Source organism: Rhinolophus sinicus, chromosome 18 (assembly GCF_057876585.1).
Source record: "Rhinolophus sinicus isolate RSI-liver-muscle chromosome 18, RSI-T2T, whole genome shotgun sequence".
NCBI classification, from domain to species: Eukaryota; Metazoa; Chordata; class Mammalia; order Chiroptera; family Rhinolophidae; genus Rhinolophus; species Rhinolophus sinicus.
The window spans coordinates 23,755,271-23,770,034 of NC_142518.1; the positions used below are offsets into that span (position 1 = coordinate 23,755,271).

Sequence of the window (14,764 nt, forward strand, 5' to 3'; positions counted from 1 at the left end):
TTTTCATAACGAGTATATATTATTTGTATAATAAAACATTAAAATATTTAAAACATTTAACTACCTTGTGTCCGTTATCTTCGGTAATGGCAAAAGATTTATACAGCTCCCCAAGAAAAACTTACATGACACATATTTCTGCCTTTAAGTCAGAGACCTAGTGATGCGGCATTAGCTCAGAATGCACTGTAGTGCTATCACAAAATGTATTTTCTGTATGATGGCAGATTGGAAATCCATGAATTTCCTCTGTCTCCAGTGTTAATGCTGATGTGCATACAAGTTTGACTGACATACACATAATTACACAACATTTTTAAATTATTCATTTTCTACATGTATATAGCTTACACATACATAGGTATTGAAATGCTTACTTTCTTAATATCAAAATGCATATTTTCTCTGCAAAAATATTTGAGAATGAAGAACTGTAAAGCTGAATATTGTATTGCTTTTTTGAATACAGCATTTTGAAATCTCAGAACTATTTAACAAATTACCTCTTTCTTTGCTTTCATCTATCTTAATCAGTACTTTCTGGCATTAAAAATTGGCCACAATTCAAATCTCCTTGATTGAAAAATTGCTACATGAACAATTCAAGCTAAAAACATTGCAAAAATACTTAAGATTTGGTGTAATAAACGTAACATTTCTTATATCTAAACTGTATATTTTCTAAGCTAAATTATAACCTCCACAATCCAATTTATCTTTATCTGCATACTCAAAAGACACAGCAAGTTGCAATTAAACTATACACTGGTTGTAATCCATATGTTGCATTTCCATTAACATACACCATAAAAAAGTCAATAAGTACCACCAATTAACTCTGCATTGTTTTGGCCTCTGTGCTATCTCAGAAGGCATTTTGTCAATAGTATATATAGAAATATTGCTACATCACCACAAATTGTCTTTAGGGAAACAGAATTGTAATTTTATCATGATGGATATTTCTAGCAACTACATTATTGCTAAGTATACCACAAGTTCTCCTGGACAGAGTCCAACATAAAGCAAAAGCACACACTGCCCGAAAGCCACTGCTTAAGATGCTTCCCTGTATCACAGATTCAATGACACTTTGCAGTTCATCAGATAAACCAGCTATATCTCGACTAACTCATCCTGTCACAAAAAATCCCCAGCAGTCTCCCAACATGATCATTATGATGATGTTCTACTATGTGCAGTAATGACAACAAAAGTCAGGAATGATAAATTTCCATCATCATTCACCACCTGAACTTGCAGAAGATAAGCAGTTGTGATATTGCAGTGAAGATAAACGCAGTTTGAAAAAAGGAGATCTCAAGATCTTACCTTAAGATACCATTTGTATTTGGCATGTTCCCAGTTCTCAGGAATTTGCGTCTTTTTGAGAAACTGCTCAGCTTCTGTTAGCCATTGATTAAGTATCTTCATATCGTAATGAAACCTCCGCCATTTTTCAACAGATCTGTCAAATCGTCTAGAGGTGAAAAACATAGATCAAGAAAAATAAATGGATTATATAAAACAAATCACACAGACGTGGCATATGTTTGATTACATTAACAACAATATTATTTTGATAGTTTTGCACATTTGCAGGTTTCTTGATTGAAACAAACATAAAGACAACTATTATAGAGTATCAACATTTTCTTCTCTGTGAGCATATTTATTTTTTTAATTCCTGAAATTAAAAATATATATATATTAACACCCAATAAATTAAGTATTTTGAAGCTACTCAATTTCAAAATGCTTTTTGCATCAAAATTAAATTATCTCATAAAGTGTATCAATTTCAATATTACTCTTGATCCAAAAGTGTCTATTCGTTAAGATCCTCAAGCACCCAGGATGACAGATGTAACTTAGGCTTAGGTATAAGCAATCGACCAACGAACTGATAGAGCAGTCTAAATCAGGGGATGAATGTTGTCTTCCTTTATCCTTCTCGTTTTATTGTATCCACTAACATTTTATTTCATTTTTTTAATTAAAATTTATTGGGGTGACAATGGTTAGTAAAGTTACATAGGTTTCAGGTGTACAATTCTGTAGTAGATCATCTATGTATCACATTGTGTGCTCACCACCCAGAGTCAGTTCTCCTTCCATCACCATATATTTGATCCTTTTTAACCTCCCCTATCATCCTCCTGCCCCCCTTACCCTCTGGTAACCACTAAACAATTGTCTGTGTCAATGAGTTTTCATTTCATCATTTGTGTCTTGTTCCTTTGTTGTTTTCAGTTTTATATACATTTTTTTCTTTTAAGGAGGGTACAGTCACAGTGGCCCACGCAGGGATCAAACCAGCAACCCTGGTGTTATTAGCACCATGCTCTAACCAACTGAGCTAACTGGCCACCTCCAGTTTTATATACATTTTAAATTGGAATTATGAAGGAACTTATATGAGTCAGGGCTTCACGTTTACCTTTGGCAGTTGCATGTAAGAATCACATGGAACATTAACAGTAAAAAAATAAATAAATAAATAAAACACTGATTTCTGTCCCTACTCTAGACCAATTAAATCAGTATACTTGGAGATGGGATACGGACACTGGTATTTTTAAAAGCACACAGGTGATTCTAATGTACAGTCAAGGTGAAAAACACTCTATAAAGTTAGCATTAAAGTCTTATGGGGCTTCTGATCTACTGGATTTCCCAGAGCCTGTTCAAACAAATATTTGCTAGCACTCAACCAAAAGCCATCCTGAAGAGCCCTGCCTCAGAGTACAGTAGTCTGTCAAAGTTCTCTGAGTTCAACTCTTGAGGTGCAATGGATTATAGTTTTGAATATGTTCCCAGATGTCTACCTCCATTTAGGTACTTTAAATAATCTGTGAACTTAACACTGCAACCCCTGTTTTACTGGGAAGGGAATAGAATTCACATATATTAAACAGTTACTATGAGCCAGGCACTGGGCTCTGTGCTTTTACATATCTGATTTCATTGACTCCAACAACACCCCCTGCACCATAACAATTATTATTCCTATTTTCCCCTGGAGAAAAATGAGAGGGCAAGTGACTTGCCAAAAGGTAAATAGGTATTAAAGGGCAGTGAGGGGATTCCAACTCGGATCTCTCTGGTTTCAATGGTGCTTTTCACTGCCTTACATAATCTTTTTTGGGATTTCCTTTTTTCAAGATGAATTCTCACCTTACCAGTTAAATAATTCAAAGTGATAGCTGTAGGGATTTTTTCTTATTTTCTTTCTTTATTATCTTCCAAATATTTAATTATTCACCTACATGCACATTGCATTCTATCAGACATTGCATTTAATGGTTAATTATATTTCTTCCCGTAAAAATTTTTAAAACAGGTAGTATTTTGGTAGCATAAAATAGGCAGCCAATGGTAACCAACAGAGGGAGTCTAACTAAGAATTCTGCCTTTAATACTTAGTGGCACTCTAGAGTTAATCAAATATGATATATCCCTTAGCCACACAACGATCTTAGAGATATTTTACATGTTCAACAATAATTTTGCCTTTGTACATTTGCAGTGGTACCTAATATACAATGACTGACAAATGCAGCTTAAGAAGGTATTCCCTTTAAAAAAGAATCGGACGTTGTGTACGTCTTACAGGCACTTGCATCACTGTAGTTAGAGTTGTTAAATGAGAATCTAAAAAACAATGAGGCATAGTTGGAATTGTTCCCTCTTGGTGAGACCACAGTTGATTTTAATTTTCATTATATACTTTTTCTATGTTGTCAAGTTTTTCTACAGTGTGCATTTCATACTTTGATATTTAGAAAAATACTGTAATTTAAAAATAATTTTAAAAGGCAGCCTCATGTTAACAATTACTACCTTCAACTCTCTTCCCGCTACCATAGTTTGCAAAACAGGCAGAAGCTAACCAGAGCACACAGAGGTTGTCATTTGGTCATAATTTACCATTCCACTTTTGCAGCAGGTCCCTTCTTATTTTGCTTTTCCCTCTACCCAATCACCAGAATTATCCTATTGCCAACTCTTTCAGCTACCAGGAGGTGGCTGTTTCACCAACAATCGTGCTATAAATACCCACTCTTCATTGTAGGCTGTTGTTCAGACATGTCCCGCCACCATTCACCACACTAGCAATTACCATCTTCCACCAAATTCCGCAAAGCTTCCTCCAACCCCAACCTCTCTTCCTCGTCACAGATTATCTTCCCTTTCAATTCCCCAAGAGAAGAAATCCAAAAGAACCAATACAACTGATGATGGTACCCCCAGGTCTGCAAGACAGAGCTGGAGGGAGGAAGAGAAGGGTAACAAGTTGAGGGCCTAGGGTTGGCTATTTACGTCCTTGTTCCAGGCCCACAAAAATGAGACAGGATAAACCTGGCAGCCACAGAAGACAACCTGCTGTTCCCCCACGCCCTGCTACTGCCTCAGAACTTTGTGACTTTGCATATCAGTCCCATATTCCTGAAATGCCCACCTTCCCTCGTGCTCCCTTTCCCCTACTCTTGCAATCCAACCCTTTGCATACTGAAAGTCTTGGTCTGAACTATTCATAGCGTCACTTTGCAAATATCTAAATACAGAATATCCAACATAGCTTGCGGTAGCTAAAAGTTTGAAAACTGTAAAGTTGATTCGATTTTATGATTAAAGTAATTTCCAAACGAGTAACTCTGTTCAAACAAAATGTTAAAGAATACAAGCATGCACTTGCACTTTCATAGGGGATGGCATTTAATGTGAGTAATAATATTTTAAACTCCATTTCGAGCATCACATAAAATTTTAAAGTATACTTTTCAGTGTTTTAATATGCGTTGCTAACAGCAAAGTCTAAATCTATTCTTGAATTTACTGTGTAAAATTTCATTTTTTTTTATCATGACTGCTTATAAACTTAAACTCTTTCCCATCAACGAAAATCCTGAATTAATAGATATAAATTTTGCTAGTTTTACAATGTTACATTTATAAATTTAATCTCTAATCAGTCACTAAGGTCCCTGAATTCCTCTTAAGCCATTAATTGGACTGTCCATGATTGAGGAAAAAGGCAGCAACAATTAGAAACACATAGAGATATTACAAACGGCATTCAAGGAAAGAAATGTAAGTTTTACCCTCTATATTAATCCTGTGGGGGGTGGGGGGAAGTTGTTGCTTTTTTTCCCTGGCATAAGAGGAAATGTAGACCCAACTAAATAAAGGACCAAAATGTCAGCATAAACATATGGATAATAAATCAAGTGATTTGAAAATTTTGCAAATATTAAAATTCTCATTCACTATGCAAGCAGTATTTAAAATTACACTGCTGCTTCATTTATGTGCTGCATAACTTATTTCCTGCTGTTCTAAATCAAGTTAGTCAGATTATTCTCGAGCATAAATTACATTTAGGGAGTAATTTAGGTACTTTGGGACACACTTTAACAATTTCAGGCCATTAAGGTGGTGCTCAATTCCATAAAATAGATTTAAATAAATAACACCCTAGTAGCCTTCTGACATATCCACTGTGGTTTTCTACTTAGGTCTGCAAACTCAGCATCGGGCTGCTGGTTATTTCCTCCTACATATTTCATCTTTGATGTGGGAGTGGAAGGGATCTTGGCTAAAGTCTCCTGGTCCAAACTGCAGGTGCTGGTAAATAAAATTAGTTATTTGCCCCAAACCATAGTACCTGGCTCCCTTCCCACCACCTCTCGTCTTCGCTTCCCCAGGAATGATTTCATGAAATCTAAGGAGACTTGCAGTTAGGAGTATTTTCTACGGAATCTGATTCACTCTGAGTAGCGGTCCCATGGCTCTAACTCTCCTGACTTCTAGCCCTTTTATTTCTTACTCCTAAGACACTGCTGCAGATTTCTAGGCTGAAGTCTTTCATCTCATGCCTAATATACATACTGCGCCCAGATCCACACATGTATAATTAGGCTCCACTCCAGCTGTCTGCCTGTCTCACTGCAACTGCTCCCTGGACACTGGCTTATACCTGAACCCATGGCTTTGCCTCCTCGGGCAGGTTGAGCACAGTGGGCGGCAGACTGATAGGAATCCTGGCTCCTCCATTTACTGTGTGGCCTTGGGTAACAAGTGACCTCTCTGAAAAGTGATTACTATAAATAACCTCCTTAGGGTATTTGTGAGAATTACATGAATGGCTATATCTGACTTTCCTGAAACAGTGTCTGGCAGTGTTCAATAGACACGAGCATTAGTTTTTGTTATTATTATTCTACCTCTACTTGGCTTAGGTTTTCAATGCAAGTTGGATCACCAATATAGAATCTAAGCCATGTCAGTGTGTGTCTCTGGTGGAGATCAGACATATAAGAAATGATTTTATCTTTAACTTCAGGATTTAAAGTAATTAATAGATAATGTCACGAGCCTGCTTACAGAAGCTGAATCATTATTCCAGCATAGAATCCATGGTTGCCCATGGCAGTAGTTCGCCATAATCAGAAGTGTCTGCACGCTGGTGGTAACCACTTTGAGCACCTCTTGTAATTGCAGAAGTCAAATGTGACTTGTGTTCATCTTTTGTTATGGGTATATATCGAGTATTACAATTTTAATACAGTTTTCCTGTTTTAAAATGCGTATACATTTTTTTGGCACCCTCTCTATATAATTATGTTTATATATGTTTACATATACATATATTTATATATGTAATGTTTATTTTTAAACACCTTTTATGGTGAAACACACTAACATAAAGAAGAATGTGTACAACCCCTTGTTGCTATAACTAAAGGCAGGAAATTAAAAAAAAAAAAATCCAGCAGCCCGAAACTCCTCCGGCATCCCCTCCCACTTACCAGTCCCTCCTGCCCCCACAATAGAACCTCCCTCCAAATTTTCTTGGTAATCATTCCCTTAGAGCAAGGGTGTCCAAACATTTTTCAACGGTTTTCACCAAGGGCCATATGCGGTAAAATACACAAACAGCCAGGCCACTCACTCGAGGTGAAGTACGTATTGCCTCACCTGGTTTATTTCAGTAAACTAAATATATTTTTGGAATTTGCTGTGGGCCAATTAACAATGGATTGCGGGCCGCAGTTGGCCCACGGGCTGCAGTTTTGACATCCCTGCCTTAGAGTTTTGTAACTTAAATATGTACTCCTACCACTAGAGACTGATTGTTGTATGTTTTGAACTTTTTATAAATGGAACCATGTAATATGTATTCTTTTGTGTGAGGGTTCATTTGCTCCATATTGTACTTTTAAAATTAATCCATGTGGTTGCTTAGTCATCGATGCATAATACTCAACTGTGTAATTTTTTTCACTGTTAATAAATATTTCAGTGGTTTTAGTTTGAAGCTATTATAACACTGCTATAACCTGTCTCCCGGAAGGCGTACACAAGCATTTCTGTAGAGTATATATACCTAGGAGTGAAACTCATGGGCCATAGGTTATGCACACCTTTGATATTACTAAATAGTGCCAAATATTTTTCACATCTACCGTGTTTACCTGAAAATAAGACCAAGCCGGAAAATAAGCCCTAGCATGATTTTTCAGGATGACATCCCCCGAACATAAGTCCTAATGCATCTTTTGGAGCACAAATTAATAAAAGACCTGGTCTTATTTTCGGGGAAACATGGTAGCAGTAGTAGTGTATGAAAGTTTATACCCACATTTACAATTTACAGTCCAAGTAGTAGTAGCTGAGAATTCAATTTGCTCCATATTCTCATCACCACTTAGTACAGTCATACTTTTACATTTTAACTATTCTAGTCAGTCTATAATGATATCTTACTTTACTTCTAATTTGCAATTCCGACTGCTAATGGGGCTGGCAGACTCTGTGGATTTCTTATTTTGTGAAGATGACAAAAGTCTTAGACAGTGTTGTTGTGAAACATAAAATATATTTGTTATTTAGTACAAAGTGATCATTCTATAAACACCATCCAGATCAAGATATAAAACACTGCCAGGAGCCCACAAGCCTTCTTTGTGCCCCTTCTCACTTTTCAAGAACTTTTCCCAGTTTTCTACTGGATTTTCTTTTGTTTTCTTAAAGATTTATAGGAATTCTTCATAATTATGAATGCACACATTTCATCAGTCTGTGTATTCCAAATTATCTTTTGCTATGCGATGGCTTTCATTTTTACCCTCACAATACTGTCTTTTAAGGTACAGGAGTTATTAACATACAACATAGTCCAGTTTATTATTTTGACTTATGATTAGTGCTTTATACATATATTTAAGAAAGCTTCCTTCACCCAACATTCATTAACATACTCTCCTATACTTTGTTGTAAAAGTTTTATTAATTTGCTTTTTCCCCATTTAGATGTGTAATCCTCCTGGATTAGTGTGAAAAAAGATGTGTGTGTGTGTGTGTGTGTGTATGTGTGTGTGTGTGTGTGTGTGTGTGTGTGTGTGTGTGTGTGTGTGTATATATATATATATATATATATATATATTTCTAAGCAGGAGATTCTATTTTAATTTTTAAGGTAAGGTTTGCATACAAAACAAAGTAATGCGTGTACAGTGGGAAAATAAAGGTGTGTACAATGAAAAGTAAGTATCTGTCTCACTTCAGACACCCCCCGCCCCCAATTCTGCTAGGTATGCTTTCATTGTAAATACAAAATTTTAAATTTGAAATATTTACAGAGTAAGGCAAAGAAATAAACAAATACAGTGGTATACAGTGCAATCTTTCTCATTCAGTTTACCTGTTTTCAATACATCCTTGCTACTTGTTTTTATAGCTCTGGATTGACATTTTATTTGTAATGCCCTGTTTACTTTATCTACAGTCTTCTCTAGGCTGTGAGTCTGGTTCTCAGGCTTGAAAGCAGTTGGAGTGGTACTCTGATTTTAAGCTCCTCACGGTAGTTATAATACTTGAGTTTAGGAACTTACATTCATGCACTAATTGCCTCTCTTCACTGCTGAATTTCTGGACATTTTGTTTCCGTTGTTTCTCACAGTAATTTTTTCATTTATGAACACACAGAAAAGATAGACTTTATTTGACCTGCGTCACCAACATTGGCACTTAATGTAACTTCTTTCCAATCACAGGGGGGAGAGGGATATTTTCCATAAATAAATGAATGAATGAATGAATGAATGAATAAATAAATAAATAAATAAATAAATAAATAAATAAATAAATAAATAAATAAAATAGTTCACCTACATACTGTAGGTGAAACTCCTAGATTTCTTGCCTGGACATTTTCCTATACAATCTCATTCACTCTTAAAGGTTCAACTAACATCTACAGCAGGGGTTGGCAAACTGCATAAAGTTCTTGAGAATAAATATTTTAGTCTCTGTTGGCCACGCAATCTTTGTTACAACTGCTCAACTCTGCCATTGTAGCTCAAAGTCAGCCATAAGCCAAAAATAAGAAATGGGCTTGGCTGGGTCCCCATAAAACTTTATTTAAAAAAACCGGCGTGGGGCCAGATTTGGCTCACGGGCTGTACTTATGCTTCATCTATAAACTGATTACCACAAAGCCCCAGGTTCTGGTCTTTACCTGAGCTCTATGTTTGGCTGTTTTCTGGACTATCTTCACCAGAACATTCTATATGAGTCTCAAACACGACGTTTTAAAGGTTCCTTATTTACTCCTCTAAGTCTATTTGTAATTTTAGCTAATGACTTCCAAGCTAGAAATCTCTCTGAGGTCACCCTTTACTGCTCTCTTTCTTTTTCACCATGTTTGTCTCTATAGCCCATCAATTCTAAATCAGAAATGACTCTTTCAATTTGGCCTCTTCCTTTCTAGCCTCACTACCGTGGCCTTTCTTGACATCCCCGAACACCTTTTCCTTGACATGTTACAACTCATCTCTCCCTATCACCATCGTCTGACCACCCTCTAACCTATGTCTATAGTGTCATTCTTTCTTTCTTGTGGTTCCAACACAAACATTCTCATAGTCCACAGTGTATATGTACACTTGAAAATACTGAATATCTCAAAACTTCCATAACAATCCAAAGAAAATCTTAAACTTCTTTAGATTTCTAATTTTTTTTTTAACTTGCCTGGCCTCTCATTGATGGGAGGGATTTAAAGTGGGTATTGTAGTAGTGTCTTTTTCCTACAGGTAGGCAGACCTGTGGAGGAGCAGGTTAAACTAGAAAAGCCTCATCAATAAGCTTGAGTCATCTTAAATAAACGAGGACTTTTTGAACTATAAATATGCACAAATACATACACACACATTCAATTACATATACACAAAATTTATACACACAAATGTATGTGCATATATGCATACACTCATATATATATATATATATATATATATATATATATATATATATATATGTATGTGTACGTATGCATACATACACACATATAAACAAATCAGGAACTTGACCTAAGTGCATATTAGGAGTTTGGGGACTCATTATTTTGACTTAGGGAGAGACACCAGAAACATCCTTGAGATAAATATATAAGTATTCACATAGTTAGGCAGGGATCCATGTCTTCACCTACTCTTGACATCTGATTATTTCAGTAGCTAATTATAAAAAGAAAAGCAAACGTGTCTCTGCTATTACTAATATGTTCTTTGCACTTCTCTCTTATAAACACCTTTCCCACAGTCCAAAGTCCCAGCAGGCCACTGACTATATAAAGGGTCCAATATTTGACAGTTGACATGTTGGAAACATTTTCAGGGTATGCTATTCCAGCACTGCTTTTACAAAAAACAAACAAACAAACAACAACAACAATGCAGGGTTATGCTAATATTAACCTAAAAATTATGCAATTTCAATGTCTTGATTTGGCACAATTAGCACCCTGTAAAAATACCCAAAGTAGAAAAAATAGTTTGCTATTAGTGAGTTATAATGTTATCTTGAATAGTAGGATCTTTCGGAGAAATTAACTACACAAACTAATCAGTAGTCTAAATTAAATAATTTAAATTCTTAAAAAGTTTAAGGTAGCGTTCCTTTTAAGGACTTGATATATTCATGGATCTCCATTACAAAATGTGAGCTTTTCATTTAGTCTTAAATTTACATATCTTCTAGTATAAAGTCCAAATGAAAAGGATACAGTGTTTAACATCATAGCTTCCAAATCGTATCTTTAATTTGTTGGCTAGAGGGGATATTTGAAATAAGGTTGTCTTTCTCTTCATTCAAACACAAACATGTGTAATTGATATAGGAGTTTTAACAGAGAAATAGCAGCAAAAGGAGAAAAAAAAAGCAAGAAGCCATAGATATATACTAAGCACTCTACTATATACCTCAGACTCAATACAGTATTTCACATTTTTAAAAAACACCTTAGGGTAGGTACTATTATTATATTCATTTTGCAGAAGAGGAAACTAAGACTTCGAAGGGCTAAGTAATTTGTACATTTCTAAGCAGGAATACAAGGCAATACTATAGTTGAATAACACTAGTTCACGGTGTATATATGTTTTGTTGTTGTTGTTGTTGTTGTTTTAGCATCATTAGAATCAGGAAACACCACGTTATCGCACAGAAGATAAGGAATCCTACTTCTGTAGCATACTGTCCTCTTGGCATAAAGCACGGTGTTCTTGTTGTGTTCCACTTGTATATATCTGAGCATCACAAATCTTATATTAAAAAAAATGAAAGGATTCATAAATGGCCTAGCCTCCTTTTTCAGCCTCATTTTCTCAAACTAATATCTTTTCTTTATAGCCACTTCTCATTATACATCATGATGAATACCGTATTTCCCTGAAAATAAGACCTAGCTGGACAATCAGCTCTAAGGCGCATTTTGGAGCAAAAATTAATATAAGACCTGGTCTTATTTTACTATAAGACTGGGTTTTTAATATAATAATATGATATAATGTAATGTAATGTAATATAATATAATATATAATATAATACTGGGTGTTATATTAATTTTTGCATCACAAGACGCATTAGAGCTGAGGGTCGGGTTAGGTCTTATTTTCGGGGAAACACGGTATATACCACATTCTCAAATGAAATTGAATTTATCTTGGTTTTCCATAAACATCCTCATCTTATTGTTTTGCTTGTTTGTTAATATTATTTCTTCTATTAGGTTGGTGCAAAAGTAATTGTGGTTTTTGCAATGATTTTTAACCTTTTTCAAACCACAATTACTTTTGCACCAACCTAATAGATTCTCTGTCCAGATATAACTTCCTCCTTGAGAACCTTTCTGATGCTCTCAACTAGAAGTAATCCATTCTCTCTCTCCCTCCCTCTCTCCCTCCCTCTTTCCCTCCCTCGCCCTCTCCCTCACAAGAGCACAGCTCACAGTGGCCCATGTGGGGATCAAACCAGCAACCTTGGTGCTACCAGCACCAAGCTCTAATCAAGTGAGCTAACCAGCCACCCCTCCATCCTCTCTTTGAACTTCCTTAACACTCCTTTTGTCCTGCTTTAAATAATTTATTCCCTTCTAATTTATATTGGTGTCTTTATATCCAAAGTACAGCAAATGCTCTCTAAGGATAGAAACTATGTTGACACATCATTTTTACCTTCTATAATGGCTACTTATCAATACTGCTGAAATTAATTTGTGCAGATTCAAAATTAATGAACTTAATTTTAATACATACAATTGGTATCCATTTTGAATCATACATCTTTTAATAGGAAAATGTCATGTAGAGTAGAAATCCCAAACTATCATCTTTCAAAATGAAGACCTATTTTTCGATTTAAAGCACAAAACTGCAGGCTGTGCAGCATACAAAACTTGCAGACAAACATGGGTTTGAAATTCTCCTTTCTTGCTAAATAGTGCTTTGTAAACTTCAGCGAGTAATTTACTTTTCTGATTTCCGAATCCTCATTTGTGAAGTAGGCATGATAATATGGACTTCACAGTGTGGTTACAAGGATTAGAATACTATGGTCAAGTTTGTGAAGCACATAGTAAGTACTCAGACAATGCTGGCAATAACTATATCATAATATCCATATCTATCCATATCTACACACAAAAGTAGAATGGTATCTGCAGATAGATATAGCATTCTTGTCCTTTAAGATTCACATTTCACTATGCATACAACGATTTTCCTGCTATTTTAACTGAGAAAACCAAAACTATTACAGCAAACGGATTCATGTAGTTTTACTTGTTTCTTTCTGAATGAGGGAAAGACAATACACTTACCTGGCTACAAGAAAGTGAATTTCAATTTTTTTCTGTTAAAGGAACATGAGAGGGGAAATATGTTATTTAAAAATGGAGGGTAAATAGATTTTGACCTTCAGGGCAAGTAAGACATTTAGGTGTTGCTATCTTCTCAAAAGTATTATTAAAACACAAATTTCAAATATGCAGAATAAGATTAAAAAACAGAAAAGTATGACATTTTGCTTCTTAGGCTGCCAAAATGTTCATTTCCTCCATACGCTGTTGCAGCGATTCAAATTCACTACTTGAGATCAGCTTATAAAAGTGTCATTTTTTTTTTCATATGGGGACTAATTTCTTTTGACTATGATTAAAATTAAAAATTAAGATCACAGTGTACCTCAGAATATATTTGGTATGAGAGCACAATAATACCAAATATAAAAATAAAACTGAAACAATTAACTTTTCACTTAGCTTTATACCACGTAGGCAATTCTATTTTCTCTGTTATACAGTTTCCCTGGGGCCATTACCTTCCAAAAGACTGCTTTTCCAATTAAGGGAGTTATAATTAACAAGAGCCCCCCACACACACACCAATTATCATGGACCATATTCATGAACATACACAAGCTATTATTTTTCCTAGTGTTCACAGTGGTGCCTCGGTTTTCGAACGTCTCCGTTGACGAACATTTTGGTTTATGAATGCTGTAAACCTGGAAGTAAATGCTTTGGTTTTCAATACAACTCAGAAGTCGAACATGTCACACGGCTTCTGCTGAGTGCAAGATCCTGAGGCCTAGCTGTTGGCTGTTTTCGAACATTTCAGAACTCGTGGATTATATTCGAAAACCGAGGTACCACTGTACTACATTTTATTTTAAGTTTCTGGAACCAATCTCAAAGGTGGCAGATTTTAAAAAAAGATAGTGAATTTTATAATTGTCAACTCATTCTAAATTAATTTTCCAAAGAAAGAAAAACTATTCCCATTTTACTATTATAAGATGATCTTGGAATGTGCAGAAATAGTATTATAGAAAAAGAACAAATTTAGAAGCACCAAGTGGAATTAACGGAGAATTTGTGCTGAAATGATACCAGAGTCGCATCTCAATTAGAAATAGGAAGGAGAACATATTTAGGCTATCAGAGGTTGTATGTGATAAGGAAAATAAGAACCATATTCAGCAGACATGACCTATTTTACTCAGAGTTGCACCCACAATTCAAGAGAGAAAGTGTCCAAAGGAATTTCTTACAAAATTCTTATAAAATTAAATGACTAGTAATTAATATCAAGGCAGATTTTGGGATATATATATCCCGAATTATATATATGCACACACAGAGGCTATATATATAGATATATCTCTCTATATATAGAGATATATCTCTATATATATAGCCAAAAAATGTATACACATTTTAAGAAAGGAAAAAACTATATTAAAATTGTAATACTATGAATGATACTAGCATTCATTTGATGAACACCATCTTTTGAGCAAATGCCATACTACACATTGCTACCATAATTCAATTCAACTTTGAAAAGTAATACACAGATAACATCTCTCAACATGTTACCTTTTTTTGGCACCCTGGTATATATTAGGGTGGTGCAAA

The 14,764-nt window shown here is 35.2% G+C and overlaps 1 protein-coding gene across 8 annotated transcripts in view; it reads right to left on the reverse strand.

The window, feature by feature from the left end:
• DMD (dystrophin) overlaps window positions 1-14,764 on the reverse strand; it is a 2,122,179-nt gene that overhangs the window by 1,085,764 nt on the left and 1,021,651 nt on the right. For all 8 annotated transcript variants that reach the window (XM_074323910.2, XM_074323908.2, XM_074323912.2 and 5 more), the window contains one exon: window positions 1,333-1,480. In XM_074323910.2, the coding sequence (XP_074180011.2) occupies window positions 1,333-1,480 (148 nt within the window). The remainder of the gene's footprint in view (window positions 1-1,332; window positions 1,481-14,764) is intronic.